The 27687-nt window shown below is 38.5% G+C and overlaps 3 protein-coding genes across 3 annotated transcripts in view; 2 read left to right on the forward strand and 1 right to left on the reverse strand.

The window, feature by feature from the left end:
- The first annotated feature begins 305 nt into the window (after positions 1–305).
- Positions 306–6208, forward strand: cir1 (corepressor interacting with RBPJ, CIR1). Its single transcript, XM_056388479.1, has 10 exons — positions 306–550; positions 1567–1661; positions 1815–1888; positions 2026–2039; positions 2145–2197; positions 2295–2343; positions 2837–2957; positions 3984–4090; positions 4399–4484; positions 5003–6208. Exons 1-10 carry the CDS (start codon positions 479–481, stop codon positions 5703–5705), a joined length of 1374 nt encoding a protein of 457 aa, XP_056244454.1. The 5' UTR covers positions 306–478; the 3' UTR covers positions 5706–6208.
- An 806-nt stretch (positions 6209–7014) lies between these two features.
- Positions 7015–10653, reverse strand: sp9 (sp9 transcription factor). Its single transcript, XM_056388480.1, has 2 exons — positions 10297–10653; positions 7015–9704 (listed from the first exon to the last, which is right to left on the reverse strand). Exons 1-2 carry the CDS (start codon positions 10315–10317, stop codon positions 8406–8408), a joined length of 1320 nt encoding a protein of 439 aa, XP_056244455.1. The 5' UTR covers positions 10318–10653; the 3' UTR covers positions 7015–8405.
- A 3124-nt stretch (positions 10654–13777) lies between these two features.
- The window catches only part of LOC130177066 (obg-like ATPase 1), a 42895-nt gene continuing 28985 nt past the window's right edge, over positions 13778–27687 (forward strand). Inside the window, exons 1-4 of the mRNA XM_056388482.1 lie at positions 13778–13944; positions 14063–14154; positions 19080–19223; positions 20568–20695. Coding sequence (XP_056244457.1) covers positions 13930–13944; positions 14063–14154; positions 19080–19223; positions 20568–20695 — 379 coding nt within the window. The 5' untranslated portion in view covers positions 13778–13929. The remainder of the gene's footprint in view (positions 13945–14062; positions 14155–19079; positions 19224–20567; positions 20696–27687) is intronic.

Below are 27687 nucleotides of genomic sequence, written 5' to 3' on the forward strand. Positions count from 1 at the left end.
CATTTTGTATTTTTAACATTTCGATGATCAGATAGGGAATAATTTAACATAAATAATGATTGACAATTTAACCAGTCATAGTATAATATAAGATCTGCCTGTGAAGCAAATGTACTCCTCTTTCATTACATGTGCAAAATTATTATTAATTATTATTATTTTCAATGAAACAATTTCGTTTTTGCTTTATATTTTCCAAATAATGTAGCTCCATGATTGCTGTGTCATAATGTGTGTGGCATACAGGGGGATTTAAGGCAGTTTCAAAAAAAGAAAAAAAAACTTTCATAAATCCATTTCAAATCATAGGTTTACTTAAATTTACTTCTGTAGTCCGGTTGGCTCTCCTTTATCCAATGTAGAACTGTCTTCATGCGGGAACGTTTGTTTACAAGCGGGGGGAATCTGCGCCAACGGCTCCGCTAGCTAAATTTTAACACTACGTTTTCAATTTAGATAACGATATAGGCCGTCAGCCATGGGGAAGTCGTTTGCAAATTTCATGTGCAAGAAAGATTTTCATCCTGCGTCGAAGTCAAACATCAAAAAGGTGAGTACGAGTTACAGTGAGGACTGTAAGATAGCCGATTAGCCTACTAGCTAACGAGCTATGCCTACTGTGTATTGCTTATGCTAGCCCAGGTTGCTAAGTTAGCAAGAGCCAACGTGACCCGCTTTCATAGTTACTTGATAAAAAATGTTGTCCTCAGTCTAGAGGCTCTATTCTGTATGAATCATGGCTGTAGACAAGGGTAGGGTGTAATTGAATAAAGCCATGACTGTTGTAAATTGTAACTAAGTTAAAGTCACAACCTTCACTTAATCTTTCTTAAGTTCACTGGTCTTTCGAGGGAGAGCCATTGTTAATGTTCTGAGCAAGACATCCTAGTTTTAAATCGTAAATTGTGTCTACGCTCGAAAACAGAAGCTGACCAGTCATATCTAATAAACTGTACTAAAGATTTTTGATTGAGTGAGATCGTATTCCATAATAAGTTCGAAGTGTCTTGGTATTTTTGTGCTATACAACCCACTGCTGGTTGTTAATGCAATTTCATATACAGTATGTGCAAGTGTTGTGTTTAGAAGTAGTAGTTCATGTATTTCTAGCTATATGTGCAGCCAATGGTCTGCAGATGAAAATAGGTTGTGAGTCCACTCTGCTACATATTAGTAATCGAAATTTATTTTTATACACATCGCTACACTTCACAATTCAGTGCAGAAGACAAAGGTATTCAATTTACTGCTGTGCAAAACAAACAAAAGAAACAAATCTTCACATTTTAAAAGCTGAAACCCTCAGATATTACTGTCAGTTTTCAGTTGGTCAACTAATTAACTGTTCAGTCAACTGACTAATCATCTCAGCTCCAGTACAAAACATGGGGTAGGTACAGGGCAGTGATTGCATATGTGTGCACGAACTGAACCTTCTTATAGCCAAATTACTTACGTAAGTATTTGCGTGTAAGGCAAGCAAGCTGGCCCTAAAAAATTGTTGGACATGTATGAAGAAGTAGGTCAAATATGCGCTATTATCCTCCTTTTCTCTGTATTTTACAGGTATGGATTGCAGAGCAGAAACTGAGTTTCGAGAAGAAAAAGCAAGAAGATCTAATGCAGGCATACCTGAAAGAGCAGGACACTTACAACAACAGGTCAGATAAATTTAAAGGATGATATATCTTGTACCACACAATAACTGTTGTCTTAATGTAAGATTTGTTGTAAACAAATCTGTAATTGTAAATGCAGATAAACACCATTAAAAAAGTGTAATAAAGTTCATAATATTGGTTTCTTACCTTTAGGTTGTTGATGGGAGATGATCGTGTTAAAAATGGCCTCAATTTCATGTACGAGGCTCCACCCGGAGCATCCAAAGGTAAATAATCACTTGAGCTAATCATCTGTGATCCCTACTAAATAGTATTTGCAGTTTCAAACATTTTCTTATTAAGAAAATAAGGCATTAAAATTTTAATTCTTGTTCTTTTTTCATAACTGTCATCTTTCCTAAAGAGGAAAAGAAAGAGGTAAAGTAGAGAAAATAATTAACTTGATTTACATCACTTTCCAATCATTCATAACAAGATATGTTTACATATTGAAATTCATAATGAAATGTTTTTATTTGTCAGGATGGGGAAGAAGAGTACAAATTTGAGTGGCAGAAGGTGGCTCCTCGTGAGAAGTCAGTGGTTGATTTTATACGCAATAACATTTTCTGGCATATTGTCCAATGTTCCTCTAAAATATGTATTATTTGTGTCTTTCATTTTCTTATGCAGGTATGCAAAAGATGACATGAATATTAGGGATCAGCCGTTTGGAATCCAGGTACTTGATGTCTTGTAAGAATATATAACAAGTTGATTAAAGGAATGAGAAACAATGACAAACACTATGTCTGGTTAACAAAATTATTTTGTTTTTCTCAGATTTTTGCTTTTTGTTTCTTGTGTAATACTTCCATGTAACTTTCATGTCTTCCCGGATCTATAAATGAGACAGTTTGAAAAGAAAAAGTCACTCTTTAGTTGCAGTGTTTGCAGCACATGTTCACACTCAAGCCATAACCTGTGAATAGGGGCTCGCATGTAGACATTGATTTCTTTTAAGGATCGAGATTGTGAACTACTGTATTACAAAATACACTGTGTATGAATTACACATTGCACCTTTTCAAAAATAAAACCAGAGCTTGTGAATTTGAAGTGGAATGTATTTTGCCTTTTAAAATGATATGTAGAGTAAGCTTTGGTTTAAATCATTATGCGTGTATCTCCAGTATTGAGAGAATTGCAAGTAATGTCTGTTGTTAAATTCATAGGTGCGCAACGTGAGATGCATCAAATGTCACAAATGGGGCCATGTGAACACAGACAGAGAGTGTCCTCTCTATGGTCTGTCGGGTATCAATGCCAGCTCTGTGGCCTCAGAGGAGGCAGCAGGTAGAGTACACACAATAATTCATACAATAATTGTGTAATACATCATTGTTAACATATCCCTCTGCAGTTCTTTTGTTTTATGTGTGACAATTTTATTAATGTAATAAAATGTTAACATGCTTTGGTATGTACGTCTAAAAAAAAAAAAAAAAAAAAAAGAAGAACACCAAAAAAAACCCACTATGATTTCATATACAGATTTCATTTTTATTGTATCTTATTTTATTTTTATTTTTATTTACATGAATTAAACATGACTGATTAATTGAAATAAGAATCAGCATATAAGCACGTATGAATATTTGGATCAAATAGGATAAATTATCATTATACGTTTAAGTGATATATATATATATATATATACATTTTACCTGCTAAAATTTGCATTACAAATATGTATATATGTATGCGTGTGTGTGTATGTGTGTGTGTGTACATATATATATATATATATATAATATATATATATATATTTTTTTTTTTTTTTTTTTTTTTTTTTTCTGTTAAATGTGTTTTCGCAGTTTAAAAACAGTGGACTCATTTTATGTGTGTACAATAAGAACATGGATTCTGAATATCTGTGCGGCTTGATATTCCAGGCCCGTAGGTTAGGATTTGTCTGTCACAGATGTTGCAGCAGGTACACCTACTGTACCTCTCCTCAGGTTTCAGCTGGAGCTCCCAGTCTTGAGCTGATTCTGAGTTCTGCAATCAGTGAGTTGAGTAGTAAAGTAATAATGTTTACCCTGGGAGAGTCCAGTCAGTGCATGGTGTTGATGGTGGAGTGCTGTAATGGTCCCCCTCCTGTGCTGGAAGAAAAAAATGTAATTATTGTGTATTCTGATTCCCCTAACTGCTGCTTTGGCAGAGAATGATATTGTATGATTTGCTCAGCCGGAAGTGGAGTGAGTTGATTTGATGTCCCATTCTGTTAACAAAGCCGCCCCTGAAATTCCCACTGTGGAGATAGTCGTTGGCATGGGTTTGACATCAATGGGACTCTGAGGCTGTGATTTGTGCTAACAGGTCCGTCGATGCACCCCTCAGAGTTAATGGCGGAGATGCGAAACAGTGGGTTTGCCCTGAAAAAATGTGTCCTTGGTAGGAATTCTACTGTTTGTGATCCATCGCAGGTAATTGTCTCTCTCGCGCCCCCATCATTGCACACATAGGACGCTATACGAACACACACACACATACTCTACCCTTCAGAGAGAAAAAACTAACTATATCTATACCTCGCATGTATAAATGCTGCAAAGTGTCCAGTTATTAGAGCAACAAAAGTCAAGTGAACGGATTTGATTATACAAATTTCCTCACAGTGTAAAGCTGTTCAGCTGATGTAACCAAATATAGATTTGCTCAGATTTGCTTTTGACAGCGGTACATTGTTGTTTTCATTTCAATGCAGATTTCAATTTGCTGTGTACTTTTGTAGGAATATGTTGCGAGCGATGAAGAAGAAGATCCTGAGGTGGAATTTCTGAAGTCATTATCGACCAAGGAAAAACAGAAGCTCCTCAGGTAAAAATGTTGCAGCTCTTAATATACTAAAGCTTAAAGGAATTTATTTGTGTTGTGATTATTGAGCCAAAATTAAGTGATATTTTTTAACATGGTTTGAATATTTTTAAGCTTCATATTGACTCAGTAAGCTGAAAGGAAATCCCCCGATAAATGTTCTGACGAATTACAAGGTTACCATGATGTTGTCCTATATGTTTGTTATAAAATTTAAGCACCTTATGTGTTATTATTATGTGTATACATACACATATATATATATATATATATATATAGAAAGGAGAGCAAATGTGATATCAAACTATACATGTATTTACATATCAGGTGTTATAAAATATATAAATATATTTATAATTTGATATCACATTTGCTCTCCTTTCTGGTGCGGTGCTTTTTGTTTAGCTTACGTGTCCTTCAACATGTGATATATAGAATTAATTTTACTAATATTGGACATCTGTCAGCTGCCGTGTTGGAAAATGTTAATTGAACAGAGATGTTTTGTTGCTGTTTTACAGAAAATTAGATCGCCAGGAGAAGAAGGCGGCCAAGAAAAAGAAGAGCAAAAAGCAGAAGAAGAAAAGCAAAAGAAAACACACAAAAAAGCATGAAAGTAGTGGCAGCTCCAGTGACTCCTCTAGTAGCAGCAGCAGTGATAGTGACTCAGATTCAGACAGTCATGGCAAGTTCAAGAGCCAAAAGAGAAAGAAGAACAAGAAAAAAGATTCCTGTCGGGATAACAGCTCCAAGAGCGAGCGTCGAGTCAAGAGTCAGAGAAAGGCCTCTTCTCACAGGAGCAGGTCACCGAGCCCTCACACAGGACAGAGGCGGCCTGAAGAGGAGCCCCGAGATTATAGACAAACACGGACAGAGAGGGGAAGGAGCAGGAGTCAAAATCGCTGCCCGGAGAACAAGATCAAGTCGGAGGGAGGTCAAGAGAGAAAGAGACACAACAGCAGGGACAGGCAGAGACCTAGCAGCTCCAAGTCTGGTTTGGACAGAAGTAGGAGCCGTGAGAGAGGCAGGGAAGACAGAGGTAAAGACAGGCGTCGCAGTGGAGATGGTGAGAGGAACAGAAGTAGCACAGATGGAAGAAAAGGCAGAACAGCAGATGGGAGGAGCAGAAGCAGGGAAAGGGGGAAAGAAAGGGAGGGCAGAGGGAGAAGTAGGAGCAGGGAGAGAAGAGAGAGAAGTCAAGACAGAGGTAAAAGACAGCGCTGATTTTTTTAAGACTTTCTTTGCTCTCGTACAGTAACTATGAACAACATGTGAAAAGGCTTTGAATTTGTAATTTTTTTTTTTGCCATTACTGTTAAGTAGTTCTCTTGGTAATCACACAGAGTTCCTCTATTTAAAATTCAAATAGCAAATATTGTGTATATGTCTTCTTTTCTTCCAGTAGAGGGAAGCAGTGGACAGAAAATCTCTAGATGCAGCTCATTGCACTCTTTGGTAGTCTTGTACTGTATGAAAGGGTCTAAATTAATTGATTACCATTGGAGGCAATTTGCAGCTATGATCTGTTGATGGGAAAATGTTGGACTCATTTTCATGGTCAGTTGGCTGCTACAAAGACTATTTCTGTTGCTGCAATTTTTTATCTTCCTTTCGTTATTGTGTCTTTTTGGGGAGAAATATCGACATTGTAAGCTGTAATGCTTATCGGCTGTTGACGCCTGCAAATTCACGACTTTTATTCTCTGATTAAATGTTTAATCCTCTCAGTTTAATGCGTTTATTTGCCGTGGATGAAATGAACGTCAACGTCATAGATGAGATGGAAAATGAAGATGTGGATTTTTTCAGTTGATTGATTGGCGTATCCCCTCTAAATTGTCTTTAAGCTGTGGACAACTGATGGCTAATTATTACACTTTAGCGCAATATATATATATATATATTTTAATGTTTCGAAAAAAAATACCGGCCGGTTTCCCTAATAATGTGCGTCATCCCTAAAGCTGTGACACCTGGATTTTTTGCTGGCGTCAAACTCAAACAAAATAAATATGATTTTTGTCCAAACATCCAGCGTAAATACAGAATATATTAGAAAGGAAGCAAAAGCTAGCATCGAAAGCTTGGAGATGAAGTAATGCTGCACTATGTTTTTTTTGTTTGTTTGTTGTTTTTTTGTTTTTTTTTAAATTAATGCTGACCAGTACTATTTTATATTTTGATATGGATAAATCGTGTAGAATTTATCTATATATATATTTATATATATATATTACATGTTATTACATTCTTCCTGTTATTTACAGTTTAAGGCCTAATATGGGAATATACCTAATTTGACATGTTCAGTCTCCAAAATTCGAAGAACAGTTTTGATTAATCCCAGCCTTTGTATATATCTACAATTAAATTTTATATCAAAAAAATATATATATGTGAGGTGCTAAATGTGTCGTCTAAGAGCTTAAATTTCAACATTTTTTCTTCAAGTGATGCTGCTAGTGTTTTGGCAATCTAATTTGATAGTTTTCACTTTCTGGTCGTTTCCTTGAAGCCGCTGTTGCACAAAAGGAAATGAAAATAATTTCCTTCTATTGCCTTCTGGTCAATTTAACATCCTCTTCAAAAAAAAAAGAGGGTGTCTGGATGAGATGCTTTTCCCTGACGTATTCCAAATCCTGGACTCACGCTGTAATTATTCCCCGGCTTTTTCTTTGAGAGTCGGACGCTGCACTGGCTAAGCACAAAGAAGTCAGAGAGCATCCTTGAACCCTTTCAATACGGGGCCACTGATATTCAAATAACATGCAGGCACCATTTGTTTGCGCTGAGCAAGGACCATTTGAAATTCAACATTTGCATGTGACTCTTTGCCCTCTCTTTTTCTAAAGTTTAAAAAACTGTTCCCATAACATGTATGTGGTTTCTGGCAAAGAGAGGGAAGCCATATCCTTATTCTCGGTCCATCGATTGGTATGCAAATGAAAGCAGTTAATTTGGACAATTAGAATAAATATTCAGGGACCTTTGTCATCAAACCCCCTTGGAAACCCCCCGATAAAGTGAAACTGAACAAAAGATGTCTCGGAGATTAATTAGATATTTGATAAGACACGAATCCCTAATCGCAAATACAAGACACATGGGGCTGCGATGTGCTCCAAGTCATAATTAATACCATTTAACAAGATTTTCATTTAGGCATGAAATGTCTTTTCCGGGGCATTAAACATTGATTTATTCCATAGGGGAAATAGTGAAAGTCAAGGTATTATAGGTGATTTAAAGAAAAATAGCATAGAAACAGCACTCACGGTTTAAAATAATTTTCTAAATGAAATAAAAACATTTTTTTTTCCAATTAAAAACCTAACAATCAAGAAAAAAAAAATATAAAATCTACATCACACAATTACAGCCTTTTTTAAGATGTTTTAATTACGATAAAATGAAAGTCTTATACGTGTGACTTTATACAGGTAAACATTTATATATATATATTTTTTAGCAAAGAAATAAAATGGTTAACCAAAGTTGAAAAAGCTGTGTACATACATATCCACAAAGTGCGTCCAAAGTAAACTCCCTGATTTCCAGGATACCAACACGAATAAAACAATCATAGCCTAACATTTACATGAAAATAACACATAGTTTAGTCGTCAATATACAAGATGTAACTCACACTGTCCAACCAAAGTTCAACAGGTTTTCGCGCACCCTTAGCAATCATCCATTTCATTTTCAAGTTGTCCCTAAAAATTTCCAGAGGCCTACAGTAAATCTCTCTGTGGTTTCTTTAGATGGATTTACGGATGAAATACTCGTTACGCCTGTGGAGAATATATTTTTTAGACATTGCAATCGCTTCTTGAAATATTTTCTCCTTTATTGTCTGTCAGATAAGACCCGTTTTCAATGCTGTGCAGTTTTGAATCTGTTTTGATTTGGGGTGTAGCCTCATTAGGGCTCGTCGTGAGGAGACGGATCCTTAACAGTGATTCTGGGATTTACCCCCTCCAAAATAAGTTCTGGGGACTCGGACCTCGGGGTCTCCAGATTACTGGTGTCGGTGTCACTGTCGCTCCCCTTTTTGCCTCCTCCACCGGCCGTGTGCGTTTTGATGTGCTTGCTCAAATGGTCACTCCGCATAAAGCGCTTGTTACACACCGGGCAAGCAAACCGTTTCTCGCCGGTGTGGGTGCGAAGGTGTCTCTGGAGCTCATCGGACCGAGTGAACCTTTTGCCACAGAAAAGCCAGTTGCAGACAAAAGGCCGCTCGCCGGTGTGCCATCTCAAATGCGCTTTGAGGTGAGATGTCTTTCCATACACCTTGCCGCAGCCGGGAATGTGGCAGCTGTGGAGTCCCTTTCTCCGCAGACTGGCCCCGGCGGGTCCCAGCCGCTCAGCCTCCTGGCAGTTCGGACAGTCACATGTTGCTCTGCCGGAGTACCGCCTGGACGACCTGGAGGAGCTACTTATTCCTGAGCTGCCCCCAGAAATCATGGCGTTGGCGGCAGAAGCGTCTGTGTAAGTGGGGATGACTGTTTTGAAACCGTCCTGCGTTAACAGGTGCTGACTGGTGGACAGTAGATGCGACGCAGAGGGGCTGATTCCAGTGGAGCTAAACGCCGAGTGGGTCAGCGAGGAGAAGTCCGGGTTGTAGCCACTCAGCTGGGAGTGGATAGCCTGCGGCGTCCCGGAGTGCAGCGAGGTCTGGAGGGTGCTTGCAGGATTTTGGACATCGAGCCACGACCCGGGGTTAGTGTGGACATCCCACCACGAAGACGCTCCGTTGGCAACATCACCAGAGATGGTCGAGTGGAAACCGGACTTGTACCACGACTCGTACGGGTGCGCCATCCCCACCCGCGGGTACAGAGTCTCTGCTGATGTGTGGACTTTGGAGATAAAAGCCGACTGTCCAGACTCTTGGGATGTGACGCTGGCAGAGTTGGAAAACAGACCGCTGTACTCTGTGGAAAATGCAGACGAGGTCGGGGAGGTGGAGGCTAAGCAAAAGGCGCTGTTGCCTGTGCCACTGGTCGGTGTTAGTCCTGTCGATGCGCGGCTTGTTGCTACTGTGAAACCGGGCAGACTGGATCCCAAGTTGCAGCTGGAGGAGGATCTTTTCCACGGATGAAATCCACCTTTTGAGAAAGCGCTCGAGTCAGGTAAAGTTGTAAGAGGACTGGTGTTACCAATTTTGTTGCAAGTTGCAGCCAGCATAGCTAGAGGTGTAGTTCCAAACCGTGGTTCTTCCTGAAAAGCACACAAAAAAGTTGGACTTAAAATAGGCACGACAAATACGGCTAAAGGATTGTGGTTTAACCCGGGCAGCTGGGGAGCAGACGACGGATTCACAGCAAAACAGAACTTGGAGGAAAGAATTAAAGCAACTGTAATTCTTGGAAATATATTTTGAACCGAAATTAATGTGTTTGGAAAGAGAGGAGGCGAACTACATAAAATTTTCTTTTACCCCGTGTATAACATAAATGAAACATAACGTAGGCTACGTAACATTTTTATAAACTTTCTGAAAATATTAACTAGCAGATATCAACTGTAACGAAGGGAGTAGGAAATACTAAAACACTGCAAAGTTTGACCAGGTCTGGTTTGGTTAAGATGCCGCCAAGCTTTATTGATATTTAACATTTTACCTTTCAATAATAGATAACCACCGAAACACGTAAAATAATGGTAAACAACACAGTGGTAAAGCTTGACTCCAAACTTTAACGCATGCATGTTTATGAAAGCAGTGAACGCTTATTGTTTTTCGCCGTGGACAGTAGACTACAATAACTTTACGCACAACTTTTGCGCACAAATACAAAATCAGACTCACCCCAAGTATAGACGTAGCCATATCCAGGGTCTGTGCTGTGGTGAGAGTGTTCGCGATTTCAGTGCTGTAGCCTACGGCTCCAGTTTGATTCAGACTCACCGTGTTTGACTCGGGTCACACGGTTTCTCTCTTGGCTCGCAGCTCTCAACACTACCTAGTTGTAGAGAGCGTGTTCTTTGAAGTACAGCTGGCGAGGACGTGCAGCCAATCTAATAGCTGCATTCATGGCTGGGGGATGAAGTCAGCCAATGAGAGACTCGACCGCAGACAGAAACACCAAAAACCCCGCCGTCAATCATCTGTTGTGCAGCTTCTGCTCAGACTGTCATACAAGACACGATTTGGTATGTTTTTTTTTTTTTTTTTAATGCATACAGTTATTTTTATGTTTTCTCACACGGAGGCTCAATGTCTCCTTTCATTGCAGATTTGAGCTCACAAGTCAGTTCTCCATGAGGTAAGCCTTTCTCTAATTTCAAAGCGTTTGTGGATTGTGGTGCCACTCTCCTCTGTGTAGTGCCAGATTTCCCTTCTGATTTTCAATATTCAGATCATGCGCAACACGTCATAGAGAAATAGTTGTGAGTCCAGACTATCCTGAACAATGTGCGCGACGCTGCTGTAGATGATGACTTTATCAGAACAGTCTATAGCCGGTGCATGCTGCATGTTATATTAGCGATGTTATATGCTCCATCTTAAATTTGTGCTCGTGTTCATATGGGGAAATCACAGATGGATTAAGTTAAGTGAAGAAGTCCGGGAACAGGCCTGACTTGGCTTCTCTCGCCGCGGTTAGATTATCTACGAGCTGTCTGAATAAAACGACTTGTCACTGAAGACGCGAAGAAAAAAAACAAACAGATGAAGTAAAAACAGATTGCAACTGATAAACTAACATAGAGTTTGTTTACTTCCAGCCAAAAATCTTCAGGCGGCTGTGCTCGTGCGCGTGTTCGTGTTCGCGCGCGGCAGTGTCTTACGCCCCCTCACTCCCCCCTTGCTTACTTGTTGGGGGGGGGGGGGGGTCCAGGTGAGGGGTTAATTAAAAATGACAGCTTGCTTTATCAGCGCGTGTTGCAGGTCTCTTTTAAAAGACAAGTATTTTATAGGCGGCAAAAAAAGTTTCAGCATCCAGGGGGTACCTGCTGTCAGGCCGGTCATCTCCATTAAAATGATTTAACACGAGGAGCGATGCCTGTCTTGTAGCCGAGAAATAAAATGTAATGCCAACCTAATCACACATTTAATTAAATTTGGACAATTAAGAAGATACCGTGTATCACCAATTTTCCTAAACTCGCGACTCTTATTCTGTATTTTTTGTCTTTTATTATCACGATTCAATAAGCCAGCATATTCCATAGCTTGTTAAAATGCTCAGGGATAATGGCACAATGTAAAATTGACCTGCTCTGATGTGAATCATCATCCCTTTAAAAGTTAAAGCAATTTTCCAGAGAAAGGCTTGACCGAAAGATGTGCATTACAGTATTCAAAACGGGCAAATAATGCTCCATTATAGAGTATGAATGCTGCCAGTCAACACAGGCGCAATTTGTTCAAATACTCCTTTTTTTTTTCTTTAAAACCCCACCTTTGGAAGGGTGAATAAAAATCAGTCTCATCAAATACTGAGCGCTGCCAAGAAAATGGAATCATTTTTGCAATCATGACAATTTGGCAGAGTGCTGTTAACAGTATTAAATGCCTGCTCTACATAAACAAAGTTGATTGTTGCTGAAAGAAGTTCAATTAATTCGAGCGTTAAATGAAAATTAACGCAGATTTCCTTTCAGTATATTTCCTTTATGAGAAATCGGAAAATAAATTTATCCTTCAATGAAGTTCACATTGTTATTATTTTTTCTAAATAAAAACATAATTTCACCATTTTAGTTTGAAATTAATATTAGAGAGATATTACAGCCAGTGTTCCGTTTGATCAGATGTCAATATTCTTCTATACATGATTATTTGTGTAGTATTACATCTTAATAAGGAGCAGTGTGACCTGTTCAGCTGGGAATAATGATGCCTCTTAGTCCTAACAAAGAAAACTGCATAGGAATCACAGAATCTTAATACAACAATACACATACTTGTCTTATTATATACCCAGCCTTAAATTTATTTGGAAGGAAATTTATTTGTCACTTTAACCTAGAATAATAAAATAATAGTGCTTTTTCAGAGGATGTTTACCTGAGACAAAAGGAGGGAACATGATCTTACCTTGTCATTCAAGTGAGAATTTTGAGTTGAATCTGTAATTCTGGACTCCATTCGTGGGCACTTCTCTGTGGCAATTAGGAGCCTATTACAAGCCATTAGATTGATCAATGTACCTTAAACAATGGGAATGATTTATATGGTCGAACAAAACGCTCTGCACCTATTGTGATGAGTCTAAGTGGGGGTGCATCCATCAACAAAAGATAAATGATTAATTCAGACCTATTCATTTAAATTCTTTCGACAAAGCCAGCCCCACTTGCCTCAAATCCAGATTATTAGAGCCTCATTTTCTGCATGTTAAACTAGACAGGCTGCTGGATTGGGTGATGGTTTTTGGTTGTGCCCCTGTGTGTTTTAATTTGTATTTCTGCTGCAGGAAGTTTATTTGAGGACATTTAACTAATTGTAGTGATTTTGTGTGTTCATGTGGCTACACCTGTTTCTCCCAAAGGGGGGTTGGAGGAAACTATGAGTGCAAGGATGTTATACTTTATTTCTCTGGTGCTGAGGCTGTATGTTGTTGTCTGATGACTAGTTGATCAGAGAGCGCTTACTGAATAAAAAAAAAAAAAACAACTTATTAAATTACTTAATATTATAAGTAAAAGCCACAAGATGCTTTTACTTATAATATTATATTATTACTTACAGATATTTTTGGGTTGTGATCGTACCTTGCAAAATACAAACAATGCTAAAAACAGTGTTTATTCCTCTTCAATTTGTTATTGGTGGTCTTAACTCCAAACTGGTGTCTTTGTCTCATCTGCTGTTTCCCATGAGTTTGTTTTATTGCTTGCACTTTAAGGTTGCCAGGTCATTATTTATTTTGGTGGCAGGTGTACAGAGGCCACAGCAAGGAAACTGAATCGACACACATTAAAGTGCATTGTGAAATAAAGAGTAAGGATTTATTTCTATAGGGAGTGAATAAGCTATGAAGCAAGGGGATGTGGCAAAATTGCTCGGACTTGTCAGTATAGAGATTCAACTCGTGGGTGTCTTCAGTGAGACGACTGTCAGACAGATAATTCAAATGTTAATAGAAAGCATGCAGCTGTTGTCAAGCCTCTGATAAAGATTAACTACGCTTTCAAGACCCACTTTTCAAGAAACAGTCCTCTGTAAGACTGATCTTATAGCAGCTCATCAACCTGCATTGATAGTATCGACTGCTAAATTTGGAAGTACAGGTCAGCTTGCCAGTTTACAGTGTCAACTTCCATTTCCACAGGCTGCATGTTCTATTTTGAGCGCGGGGAGCGAGCCAGTTGAAGTGCAGTCGACTGGTTACATTTGAGGACTTAGCTTAGCCCATTTTTCTGTCAATGAGTGGGTTTCTTCCTCTGAGCTGGTGAGCTGGTGTGGAAGTCAGCACAAACTTAAGTGTGAGAAATGGCTCCGAAGAAGGTGCGTTTTGTTGAAGAATAGCTCCATTCAAAAAAAAAAATATCAGAGAATGCACTGAAGATTATGTAATGGCAAGTGCTTGTTCTGACTGTAGACGTCTCCACATTGTCTTTATTAGGGGAAAGGAGATGATGCACCAAAGCCACCACCACTGATTGGAAGGTTTGGCACCTCACTGAAAATAGGAATTGTCGGCCTGCCCAATGTTGGGTAAGTAAAAGGTTTTTATTTGTACAGATACTGTGGCCTTCTTACCATGCACTGCATGCACCAACATGTGCTCGGTCTACATTTGAAGTACACTTGGCTCATATGAACTATACTTAGCTTCTGTAAGGCAGAATGTAAACCGAGCACAGTCAAGTGCATGGCCAAAGGGTTGAAATTAAATGTGTGAATGTAGATACACAGACAACTTCAGACTTAATTTAAATTTTGGACAGGAGTTGTTCAACACCTGCTGCACAGAACACTTCACACTGAAACAAGCAAAAGCATTTTAGATGTACATAAAAGCCAAAAAGTAAAAAAAAAAAAAAAAAAAAAAAAAAAAAAAAAAAAAAATCCTGCTCCTTAGATGACTGTCCATGGAAAAATTTTCAATTTTCCTTAACAACCTGAAGAGTGTTCCTAAGGCTGTTAAGTGTCTGGGAACATGTGTGCCCCCACTCACTAAGGATCAAATCCCACAAGGGCTTTTCATCCCGTGTCTCTCTCTCCATGTGTCTAAAACTTTCTTTCGTCTAAGTGTGTGAGCTTTTACAAAATGCTTCAAACATTGCTTATTTTTTCGGGTGTTATAGCAGATTAATGTTGTACTTGAGGGTAAAACACCTAAACAAATGGTTTAAATGAAATACTATAAGTTATGATCATTTATATGATGTGAATATGTGATCTGTATTCTGTATCCTGTGTCCTTGAATTTAAAAATGGGGGTTTTATTATTACAGTGTATTGTGTGTTTTCAATTAGAGGAAATAGCACTTTCATTTTCTGTTACATCTTATTAATGAGAGTTTGTCATGATCCATTTACATCTGAATAACACCATATGACAGCAATCAACAATGAACCTATATTCTTCCCACCACTCTGCTGTGGTTGCAGAAAAGAACATTCAATGAATGAAAAGCATTAACAAACCCTGCTGTCGATTAATTTTAAATACCCACTTATCACTCGTCCTTGCATGCACTGGTCAAAGGTGAGGGTACATCCTAGACAGCTCTCTCCGGTCAATCACAGGAAAAACACATACTGTAGACTCACCAACACAGTCACTATTACATTCATATGTCAGGCAATTTAGAGTTTCCAGTTCACCTAACCTGTGGCCTTAGTCTTTGAACTGTGGAGGAAAACCTGAGAAACCAGAGGTGACCGACATCACAAAGTGAACACGTAAACACAGGACTTTCACTGCTTACCGTACCAATGACCTGCCATGCCCTGCTGCAGATTTAACAAATGATATGACTCTAATATTGACAGAGATTCAATGCAATACCTGCAGCGTATGTTTGAGGAAACTGTTAAAGTCTCTGCCGTGTTCAAAGCAACATAACCTTCAGCTTTGCACTGTGTCAGGCACTGTTACTCCCCAGCCTCACAGGTACAATCAGTGCTAGTGGCAAATAATAACACGAGAGATAATTTGCAAGTCTGGCAACTTTTCTACATTTTCACTTTAATAAAATTGTAAACTACTGAAAAAAAAAAAATCATACGTATGTGTTGTAACTGAATGACACTGACAAAGAGTCCAGCATGGACACGGGCAGCATCATAAAAGTACCATGTTGTGTCATTATATATGTCTTTGTGTATTTTTTCCTCTATGAGGAGGGGAGGGCAGTCTGATTTTTAATGTTTTTTTCTTTTTTTTTATAAGAGCAGGGTTTCATGCAGGGTTTCATGATGTACAAGGGATATGCTTTGGTGTCTTGAAATTAAAAATCTGCAGCTGAATGAACCAAAAATATACAAGCTAAAACCCAATCAGATTCTTGTATATACAGCGTGTTTGTTTTTAAGTTACGAGATCTGAAACGGAGTCCCCAGGTATAAGGTGTTATTATAGGAGGGCAGGAGGAGGATGCCTGTATTATGTAAGTGGTGAGGATGTGTCTGAGGAATTTATGTAAATGAAGTTTACAGTGAGCAACTAGTGGTGAAATTAAAAACGTGTTACTTAACCATAAAGAGGAGTGTGTACAAGTGTCTATTTGAGGTGTTCTCAAACTCCTGCTGGTCAATAGGTGGACGTAATCAAACACAATGCATGAATGTGAAGGGTGGCAGAACGAATGTAAGGTAGGTAGGAGGGGATGGAGCATCTATTGGCAAGAGATTTTTATTTGTAAGGTGGACAACTTGACAAGAATGTGTACTGTAGTCACGCAGGGTCATAGTGTATGTGTGTGCTGACACATTGTCTGCATGTCAGACCTGGCCAGAAAACTCCACTTTGTCAGCATCTACCTAGACGTTCAGCAGCATCACTGACAGGACATAATCACTGGGCAGATCCTACATGACTTTCCTGTAGGATTTGTTCCCCACCGCAGAGCTACAGGAAGGGTTACGGTGAAAGGTCATCTTCTGTTCAGCTGACAGGTCCTCATCTTTTTGTAGCAACTTAAATTTCTTTTTAAGAGAACTGTTGTTTCCAAGCAGCACAGAAAGGTTTTAAGAAATGAACATTGCAGGTTTTGAAAGGACAGATAAAGGCCAATGATGTATAGATTCAGGTTACTAAAGAGGTTCGTGCTTCTTCACATGTAGTTTGCCTTAGCTGTTTTGACAGATTTTGGAGCTTATTCCACAAAGATCTCTCTAATGTCCAATGTTTTAGTTCCTCACCGCAGAGAAACCACAATTTCTTCCTGGTATAAGAAGTAGAACTCATTGAGGTTGTGGCCTGCCGCACCACATTTGTGTCAAAGTACAACTTGTGAACCCTCTCATGGTTTCTCCATGAATGTGCTTCACATGCCAGCGTGCTGTTAGTTGGGCGTAACTGACCATTCTCCACACACATGGGTAACTTGAGAGTCTGATTCAGCCAACTTTGCAGCTATTTCTACTCTTAGACCAGTGCATGTTCTATTTACTGCCATTCTCCTGCTCATAGACACAAAAAAAGTTTAGTCTTCTCCATCTAACCCTCTATTGGGACATACAGTACTTGACAGTATACACGGGATATGGCCTAACAGCCTCAAGTCAAATCATTTCTAAAGCTCTCCTCCAGTTCACTTACCTAGACCAAAATGAATTTAATGGCGACACATAGGGGTACCTGCCTTTCACCTCGTGCATCAGCGCAGTCTGTTTCTCCTGTCTGACTCTTTATACATGTAGCAAATCTAAACTAAGAAACCAATGTGAACAATTAATCAGCTTGTAAATCTAAATCCCAAAAGACCAATTTAATGTTTTTTTGCTCAGTTCCTGAAGAGATTTTAAACGGTTCTCATGTATGTTATTCTTAAATAAGCTATCCTATGTTTTTTCTTTTTCCCATTTATACAGAATAGATATATATGAGCTCAGGGAAACAATCTAAAAGTGTCACGAAGAGACTGAATTAGACAGCTTGCATAAGGAGAAACAAGATAATTAAAAGATTAACAGAGCATTCATGCAGAACAACAATTTCAGGTTAGCAAACTACCTAGAGAGTAATCATTTCTCATATGGACTATGGTGTTAATAAAAGCATCAACCATAACAAAGGTCATGTAATTTATTAGAAACATCAATGCATTTGAGATGCTGCAAATGTGCATGTTTATTTAAAACATAGATTTACTATCATGTATTGTCATACAGGTTGACCTCTGACCCTTTTGAAGAAATTAGTATAAGTAGGAAAAAGTGTATGTGTGACTATTGAATTCCAACAATAACTGCACACTTAATGAACACTGCAGTGAATAGTCTACATTAGGAGCACCTGATTTTCCAATTTAATGTTACTCAGTTGACACTGGAATTATAAATATTAGAAAGTAATGGCTATGTGTTTTTCTTTTTTGGTTTAACTTTTGATTAGACTTTTATCACCAAGATATTTTTCAATAGAATAATCTTAAACGATCCCTGGCCCGTCTTTGTGATTTCTATTTAAGTTACTTGCTCTTTTTGGTGATTTTACAAATTCAGCATTTTCTGTTTGCTCATCACATGACTAAAGTATGACACTTCGGTCATGTGATAGCTGTATACGGGTATAATAAATAGTTCTATCTGTCACATTCCCAGTTGTCACAGTAAACCCAGTCCAAGTTTTTAGGTTCATACTGGGCCTAAAGTGTTTTTTTTTAACTACTTGTATTAAAAGGAGTTTTCACCACCCACTGGTGGAAAATCATTGGTCTAATTTCCTGCTGCAAACTTCTCAGTACACATCACTTTCCTATTACTGATCAACATATTACACTTTTTCTATTTATACATTATTAAGTCACTTTATACAGCTGACAGTGGTTGCAGTATTACTGTGGAAGGCTTTTCTTTTTTTCCCCAAGGTGACCCAAGAAAAGCCTTCAAGTATGTTAGAGAAACAATCTAGCTTTATATAAGGAATTAATGCACGCACTTTAGCAATCTCAAGCAATTTCATGCCTATGGGACTTAGCAAACAATCATTTCAATGTGAAGCACCGAGTGAGGGGATAAAGACGGAAAGTCCTGGATTATAGTTGACTGCCATGCCATTATTACTCCTAGACACTTGCCATTGTCTGTAGATTTTGAAGTACACTTGAGCTGCTTGTGCCGTAGAAAATAAATCTCTCTGTGATCACAACATGGGGCAGCGTTTGGACGATCCAGTTCAACAGCTGAGATCTATCAGAAGTGTAATTTGACCCTCGATTCCACGTACAATTGATCTATTATGGGATTATCTGACCTTGTAATTGGGTATAGTATTTTTTTAAGGTTTTGTTTCAAGCGCTCAAATATTCAATCTATTAGAATAACCTTGTCCTTCTTGCACAGACAATAAAAAAAGCCAATCTCGCATAATTTACTGAAGTGTTTTAGGATCATTCTATCAAGCTATCAGGCTCTACACACCAGCACTTTTAGATGGATTGACCTCACTGCTGTTTTTTTATTTTCAGGAAGTCAACCTTTTTCAACGTGCTGACAAAGAGTCAGGCTGCAGCTGAAAATTTCCCCTTCTGCACCATTGACCCAAATGAAAGCAGAGTGCCCATTCCAGATGAACGCTATGATTTCCTCTGCCAATTCCACAAACCTGCCAGGTATGGGGTCTCACCGTTCACGTATTATTCACACTTCAGATCTGTAGTCTCTGACGGTCTTCTTGCTATAGGTATGAGAAAACACATAACAATGTTGTTGACATGTAGCTGCCAGTTCTGTATGATGTATGATTGCTGCTCTATTCTAAGGTTTTCTGTTTAAAAAAAAATCTGCAGCATCTGAACCTCACAACACCTGGTTGTCATACACATTTATAGAGGCTGTTAAAGCGGGCTGAATTCAGATTTGCTGTGCTATACTGACAAATTACTCGCAAGATATCTCTTTTGACTGACAAGAATTGGCTTTCTGAATACCACAGAACATTTCAGTACATGAATTTTAGTGACCAGAACTGAGCTCCTGCTTTTCAAAGAGCAGCATGAGTCTCACTTACATGCGTGTACTCAGTTCGATTCTATATATGAACTATTCTTTAACTTAAACACATGCAAAACAGATTCCACTGCTGTTCATAAATAAATACTCTAATAACCATAGCAATAAAAAAACACTTGTGCAATTAAATGCCATGCAGCTTTGCATCTCCACAGTACCCACCTGTCTACCCTGCTTACCTGTATCTATTTCTTATTGCACAAAACATCCCAGGAAAAGGCCAAAACCATTAATTGATAATTGATCTTACAAAACAAATACTTTCACAGTATCCAAAGCATCATATAGACTATTCATGTGTATTGTAGACATCCATTGCTGATCAAAGATGATTAATAATGCATCAGTGAGCCTCGCTGTTGCACTGGTTGACTTGCTCCTTCATAACGAACATGAGTCTTTTTTTAAAAAGTGAAACTACATATTTATGAACCAATGGGTGTGGGGCTGAGTGCCACAGTCGGGGCAGGGAGGTCCCGTTGTGAAACCGACTAATCTACCATCAGTTTTGGTCTTTTCATTGGATTTATTGAAAAATTCTTAAACATTCTTTAAAGTTGAGGTCACTTTAGTTATTTGTTTGTTGACTCAACACCATGGTACATATTCCAACTATAATTTGTGGTGATGTTATACTATTGTAATGGGATTTCTGATATTTTGTTCATCGTTTCACACACATGGAGAGTAAAATCATACCTGTTCACATTATAGTACAATCCAATTCAACAACATCACAAACTAAAACCTCAATAACTCCTCAGGGCTGGCGCCTCTTTGGCACAGGATCAACAACATTTAAAACAAACTGTTTCTCAAACTACTATTTATAACAGGACTGTTGTATTGAATTGCAGCACAAACTAATGCAAAGTGGTTTCTGTTTTATTAAAAAGGATATTAAAACGGCTGACCTTTTTTTCCTTTTACTTCTTGGCTTGCAGCAAAATCCCAGCATTCCTTAATGTTGTAGACATTGCTGGCCTGGTGAAAGGTGCTCATGCTGGCCAAGGCCTGGGAAATGCCTTCCTGTCCCATATCAGCGCCTGTGACAGCATCTTCCATATGACACGTGAGTGGCAGGTGGAGGGTTGCTTCCCCCCCCCATAGGATTTCCAGATCATCAACAAATCACGTTAAACATATAGGCTACTGTGCGTGCAGTTGTATCAAATATTTATCCATCCATCCATTTTCTACCGCTTATCCTCTAGTAGGGTCGCGGGGGGGCTGGAGCCTATCCCAGCATCTTTTCGGGCAAAAGGCGGGGTACACCCTGGACAGGTCGCCAGTCCATCGCAGGGCAAACACATAGAGACAGACAACCATTCACACTCACATCCACACCTATGGTCAATTTAGAGTATCCAATTAGCCTAGTCCCCATTTCGCATGTCTTTGGACTGTGGGAGGAAGCCGGAGTACCCGGAGAGAACCCACACAGGCACGGGGAGAACATGCAAACTCCACACAGAAAGATCCCACGGCCGAGCCGGGACTCGAACCCGGAACCTTCTTGCTGTGAGGCGACAGCGCTTCAAATATTTATATATATCAAATATTTTGTACTGTAGCTGAACCAATTCCATTGACAACATTTGGCAACGCTAAAAGACTCCACCACAAGGCCTTAGCTGTGCCGTAGCTTTGCCGCTAGGGCATCTTGTGTGGTGGGTGCCAAGATCAACATAAGAGTCAGGATTAATGAAGTCAGACCAAACCTCACATTCCTACTGGGATGCTCCCTGAATGAGAATCACAGAAGTGGGAAGTGAAAGGACCTGCGTCTGGTTTAAGCTTCACACACTCAGTATCATGTCCTGAGGCTTGGAAACATTACAAGACGGTTGAGGAGGACCACCACATGTTATTGTAATATGATTCCTAACGCCACTTTTGATTAAGTTTGAATACTGTGGAGGTAAGTAAGTTATTAATAAGCATAATATGAGAATGAGGGTCTCTTCTTCTTTTCCCTTCCTTTTTGCTTTTTACACCCTGTTGTTTTGTAACAATTATTACAAATGTAATAATAATAGATAAAATAATATATTACTTTAGCTACTACTACAATACAAACAACTATGCTGATGACAATAGTTTTAGTAATAATAGTAAAAAAAAATCATCTTATATGTTTGGAATGATGAGAAAAACTGCCCTCTCTTACTCCGTGAATATATCACACTCCATATCCCTCACAAGGCAAATCACTTTCTAAGTTTCCCTCTGCCTCAAGTTCTTCTGTGTCTCTGACATGGTCGTTGTCTTACACAATTAAAGTGTTACACGGTAGAATAATTCAAATTACATGCAGCCACTGAAATGAATGCAGAGGCCCTTCTTAAAAATAGCTGAATTTGTTTGCTGATTGTGTGCTGTTATTGACTTTCACTCTGTGTGAAAGGAGCTCTGATTAGAGAGTCGGTGGTGGCAGGTATACAACGGCCAGATAGAAAGGGTTAAGATTATGGCCAATTTCCTGTATTGTTCCAAAGTTGTCTGTGTGTTTCACTGACAAGTGCACTACTTTTGTTCCAGTGCAGTTTTCAAATAGCCTTTCTGCATGATGACTGTAGTTTGTGAGAAGTAGAGGGCCACCCAGACTTAAGTAATGATTTACTGAGAGCAGAAGATATGATAAACGGCTCCGTTGTTAGTTCAGTTTTTGCTAAAATACAAGTTAAAAGGATAAGTCTGCCATTATTCTTAATGTTTCTTCCCACAAAAAGACCCAAACAATGTATTAGTCCATCCACCTCTCAATGCTACGTTTTCCAATCCTGTGTGGCGCTCAGTCCCAAGCCGATTCATCCCCACCACAGATGGAAATATTTAAGAACAGGTCACACATACACTGTAATAAATGAAATAAATTCTACCATGCAGGTTATGATGTTTGAGGATGTAGTTTGTGGTGCTGTTGGACAGAATTATGTTATAAAGAGAGGTGTTATTTAGCCTGCCCTCATCAATATATATAGAGTGGACAAAATAACAGTTCCTTGCAGTATAATGCAATACAGTTCAACAGCACAACAAACTACATCCTCAAAAATGATCATACAGTTGAATCAACATCTCTCGGAAACAGTTTCAATAAGAACTGCAGATTATAACCTTCGTGAAGGTTGAATTTATTTTCGGACTGTTCTATATGACGGCATTCATTTCAGCTCGTGTGCCTAATGAACTGGTAACTGAGTGTATATAGTTTAATTTTTTTACAAAAAGCTCAGTAATTTAGGTAATGATTCTACATTACGTTATTGTCACATATGTGGTTTATGTGTATTTTTATATACATTACATGTAGATGGTTAAAAACACCCACAGTCCCTTTGATGTGGACCAAATGTATATGACAGATCCTCACCCAAAACCAACTCTTTTGTTTCGGTCCACACAAAGAAGACAAACATTCACAACGATCGGAAATAGCATGAACGAAAGCTTCTTGTGTGTGTGTGTTTACATCTATCTTCTCTGGCATGCCATTGTTTCCACTCTCGTGAAGTCCTTGGAAACAATGTGGTATGTTTCACAAGTTAACCATTAAACATAGCTGGTTTTGTTTTGTAATTATATCTATCTGGTAGCAGGCAGACTGCAATGCTGAAGCCGCTACTTTTATATAGCTTGATTATATGGTTGTGGGGGGATCGCACTTTTCCGTGTCTGGAGTGTTACGTTTTTTGTCTGGTAATTAGTGAAAGGGTCTGTAAAGATACTACAGAGAGATGAACAGTGTTAGTAAAGTGAAACGGCTCAATGTGATTGTTAGTGCCAACTGAAGACACAAGCAATTGACCTGAATCTGATGAAACGGAGTTCGAAGTTTTATTAAACTTTAGAGATGCGCCCTAACTTTCTGCCAATTCTATCTATGAAATAATTTTGTTGTTTATTTCCTATATTGGTTTACAGATCTTTGACTAGAGGTTGTGAAATTTGAGAAATAGTGAGCAGTTACAAAGTTTTACAAAGACATGAAGGCAGAATACTTTACCATCTTTCCTTTGAAAAGATGAAACTTTTTCCAGGGAGTAGACTGACTGGATTTTCCTCGTGACGTCTGCTCACAAAATTACCCCAGTGGTGTGCACGTTATGAATATTTTTCAACCCTTTATGTCTTTAAAAAGCCTGTGTAAACAGTGGATTTGCTTTCAACAATACCTTCCAAAAATTATAAGGGCACATGATGACATCCTGAAAGCTGATTCTGTAGATTGCCTGGTGTTCCCTGGTCTCATAACCAAATGGTTTGCAGGCTGAGTGTTCCCAGTGCTTCTGCAGTGACTGGAACGTAGCTGGATCCTCACTGTCTGAGACCAGACATAGACATGTTCTACTTCATCTACTCTTCTGTTCCCCGCTAGCAACTCTGCCAGCTCACCTGGCCTTATTCCCAGATGTTTGGTTTCCAGCAATTAGATGTTTGAATGCTCACACAGTGTCCCCCACATCATCACAGGAAACCTCTAGCTCACTTCTAATGAAGACTTATTTACGGTTGCACGACACTCAGTAAGAATCTAGCCTTAAGACACTGTGGTATAGCACATTTAATCTTAAGGGACTGGCTGTGGTTGTGGGCAGCCGACTGGAAAGTAGCTGTTATTTTTGGCGCAGACTCTTTTCTCACTGTGATATTCATGCTTTCAGCACCTGAACTCCTGGTTAAGTTGAGGCTCTTCCCTCTCCCCCTCTACTGCCTGAAGTAGACACAAGAAAGTCCTCTCATAGTTTTTAGGGAAATAAAGTTGATCAGTTAAATGAGATCTAAGCAATAGAGCAGGGCAGGTGTTATATAAATGAATCGTTTGTAGAGCTAATACTTTAGTCTACATACTGATTAGTCGATTGACAGCAACTAATTTGCTAACATTAATTGTTAAAGTATTTTTCAAGCAAAAAGGCCAAATATTTTATTTGTCTTTCATGTCATATCATTTCAAGCGTTGGGGTTTAGATTGTTGGTTAGACAAATTAAAACATTTGAGGACATCAGCTTACAGTCTGTGCAGCTGTGAACATCTTTCATTATTTTCTACCAAACAAGTAATTGACTACATGTTTTAGTTTTTAGTTGAAGCCCAAATCCTTTGCAACAGCTGGCCTGTCTCTGTCCTGGAGTCTCCTCTGGTTGCCTGAACCTCATGGTGATGACAAGACCCTAGAAAGTCACTGTCTATAACTCCTTAAAACCAACAAATTGTTGTTTTTACACTTCAGTTTTTGTACAGATTAAACACATAAAACATAATATGTTATTTACAAAGCTTACAGGTGCTGTTAGGTGGATTTTGTTGACTTGGACTGGATTTTGTTGACAGGCTAGCTGAAAGATGTTAAGCTAAGCTAAGCTAACCATCTGCTCATGGTCACTTCATATTTACCGAACAGATGGGAGAGTGGTATCAATCCATTCATGTAATGCTTGGCGTGATTATGAATATGCATATTACCAAATCTGTAAATATTTCCAATAAAAATTGGTAATACATAGTTAATATTCACCAACTGTGAATGTAACCCTGGACTTGTGCCCACAAGAGATACTACTGGGCTCCTAGCTCAGAGGAGAATGCTAAACTAGCATGTACATGTACAGTGTGGCTTTTTTCTGAAAGTAATCAATGACAAAATTCTTAGTCCCTTGTATAAAGGTCCAATCAGTATTTTATGATCATATCAATACACTTCAAGAGCAGTGGATAGGAATAGGAAATAAGTATTTTAGTATTTATAATGCAATTGAAAATACTTAGATTTCGCTGTCTAGTGTTAGTTTGTGTACTAAAAGACCTGTCAAAGTGTCAATGTGTTACCAGGTTGTAACTGTCTATTTCACGTTTTGGTGCCGGGTCAAATCAAAATGTCGGTAAACAGCAAATTGACAACAATTGTGCCTCTCAAGAAATTGGTCCTATTTACTCTCCCTTTTAAAGATCTCCCAGATCCTCAGCGCCTTCCATATGATTCATTAGTAACTACCTGCTGCGACTTTGCTGAACCTAGTAAGATGTTTGACAGTTAAGATGTTTTAATTGTGTTTGGTAGGTTTCATTCAGTTGTCAGCCCACACTATAATCTAATCGCTTATAGTCAACAAATCAAAGTGATTGTAAAGCTACAGGCATTAAGAGCAAACTGTATTGACTATTCAGACAGAGATAAAGATTTATGGCCAAACTGCCTCCTCACTGACGCCAGGAGTGGCTGCTATCCAGGACCTCTGCCTTATCACTCAGCAACTCACACATTTTCAAACTTGACACACATTCAAAATACCTCAGGCAGCCCACTGAATTCCATATATGTGACTATCTAAACAGATCACGCAATGAGTGAATTTGTCAGTAATTGGGTTGCGCAATTGGTTGTTGCATTGATATATTAATTTAACCACCAATTTATTTTTGCTGAAAGTCTTTTGCAGATAGATTGTTTTAAAGAGAGAAAGTATCATCATTGCAAATACAAAACTAATATTGAAAACATGTATGATTTTATTATAAGTAATTGAGTGTATTTCACTGATACTCAACATATTCACTAAAACTATTTGTTACCCTTCCTAAGGATGATATCTCATTTATGTAACATTTCTAATGTCTTCAAATGCAGTTTAAAGGATATGAGTGATACTGTTGTTTTTTTTTAATCATTGTCAACAGATCCCATGAAACAAACAATTTAACACTTTCACTTCTGAAACAGCTGGGCAATGTAGGTTTTAGCACATGTTACTTAGGAGTAAATAGCACATTTGTTGGGGACTATTTTAGCAACAGATTAACACACATTTGGCTCCAGGATAATGTATGTGGCATTGACTCACAATAACCGACAGTGGCCATGTTCATTGCAAGGAAGGAACATGTCGCGTTGTGCAACAGTGTGACTCAAGGATGTGTCTTTAATAGTTGTTGGCCATTGATGGAGGTCTATGGAACAGAGGGACAAGCTATATCGACTTTTAGGTTGTTAGAAGGTTCATTCCATTGTAGTTTTCAGTCTTTTCAAGGGATTTGTTGACAATAGAAAATATAGAATATTAACATTACCTTGCAGGTTTGTACTAGCGGCAGGCGTATCTGACCTTGATTGTCATGGTAACAATAATAAACACACAGTTATCGTGTCTAACAGCTTGCGCTATATGCTATTTCACGTGACTTCCTCCTTTGCTTCCGTCATAATTACTGCGCCCACTACATGTCACCTAACAATAAAACTATGGGTGTAAAAGCTGCACAGACAGCACGTGGCTCATTTTTTAAGCTTCGCTCACTGTGTGGATGTTTATAGGATCGAGTAGCATCTCTTAAAAAGGGAAGCAAACATAACAGTATACAGTGATGGTACACTGAGCAAACATTTACACAAGTTTAGCCTGCATAAAGAGGCTTTCATTCACCTATAGTTGGAACTGTTTTTTTTTTTAATGCTGTATTAATCCATATCAGTAATTTCATATTAGTAATTGCCACATAGTATACAATTGTATATTAATACAAAAGAATGGGGTTGCAAAGTCTTCTGAAGCCTGTATGAAACATTGTTTTCTGATGAGGTACATTCAAGCGACCAATTGTAATTTTTTATCAAGCAAACACTTCTGATGAAAACAAAACTATCAAAGAGAAAATAAATGCCAAGATGTTAGTCAAGTGTTGAGAAGAATCAAATTAGTTATCTCTTATTCTACGATGAATTTGCAGATGTATGTGCTTGTATTGGACTGTTAATGTGTGTAAAGTTTAAAATTAGTCTGAGTAACTACAGATACTGGGTATACTGTAGCATGTAAGTGACAGATGTCAACATATTGTTCATATGTCTTTTTTTATGTTCAGCCATGATCCACTGTATTGTTGCTATTTTGCTATATTGTTTATAAGAATCAAGCAACGCGCTTCCCTCCCTGTACTTAGACAAAAAGACACTTTGTTGTATGACAGTCTCAGCTGGGTCCTAGCACCTGCCCCCCTCCTGTGTGTTGTTGTTCATGAGTAAAAATAGCAATATTGCATTATAAATTAGCCAGAAATATAAG

The sequence above is a fragment of the Seriola aureovittata genome, chromosome 11, assembly GCF_021018895.1.
Source record: "Seriola aureovittata isolate HTS-2021-v1 ecotype China chromosome 11, ASM2101889v1, whole genome shotgun sequence".
NCBI classification, from domain to species: Eukaryota; Metazoa; Chordata; class Actinopteri; order Carangiformes; family Carangidae; genus Seriola; species Seriola aureovittata.

Bases quoted from the DNA above. Each gene is read 5' to 3' on its own strand.
- sp9 (XM_056388480.1), bottom strand. From the start codon at position 10,317: ATGGCTACGTCTATACTTGGG. The intron at 9,705-10,296 runs GTGAGTCTGATT...TGTGCTTTTCAG, and splicing joins TGGCTACGTCTATACTTGGG to GAAGAACCACGGTTTGGAAC.
- cir1 (XM_056388479.1), top strand. From the start codon at position 479: ATGGGGAAGTCGTTTGCAAATTTCATGTGCAAGAAAGATTTTCATCCT. The intron at 1,662-1,814 runs GTCAGATAAATT...TCTTACCTTTAG, and splicing joins CAGGACACTTACAACAACAG to GTTGTTGATGGGAGATGATC. The intron at 4,485-5,002 runs GTAAAAATGTTG...GCTGTTTTACAG, and splicing joins GAAAAACAGAAGCTCCTCAG to AAAATTAGATCGCCAGGAGA.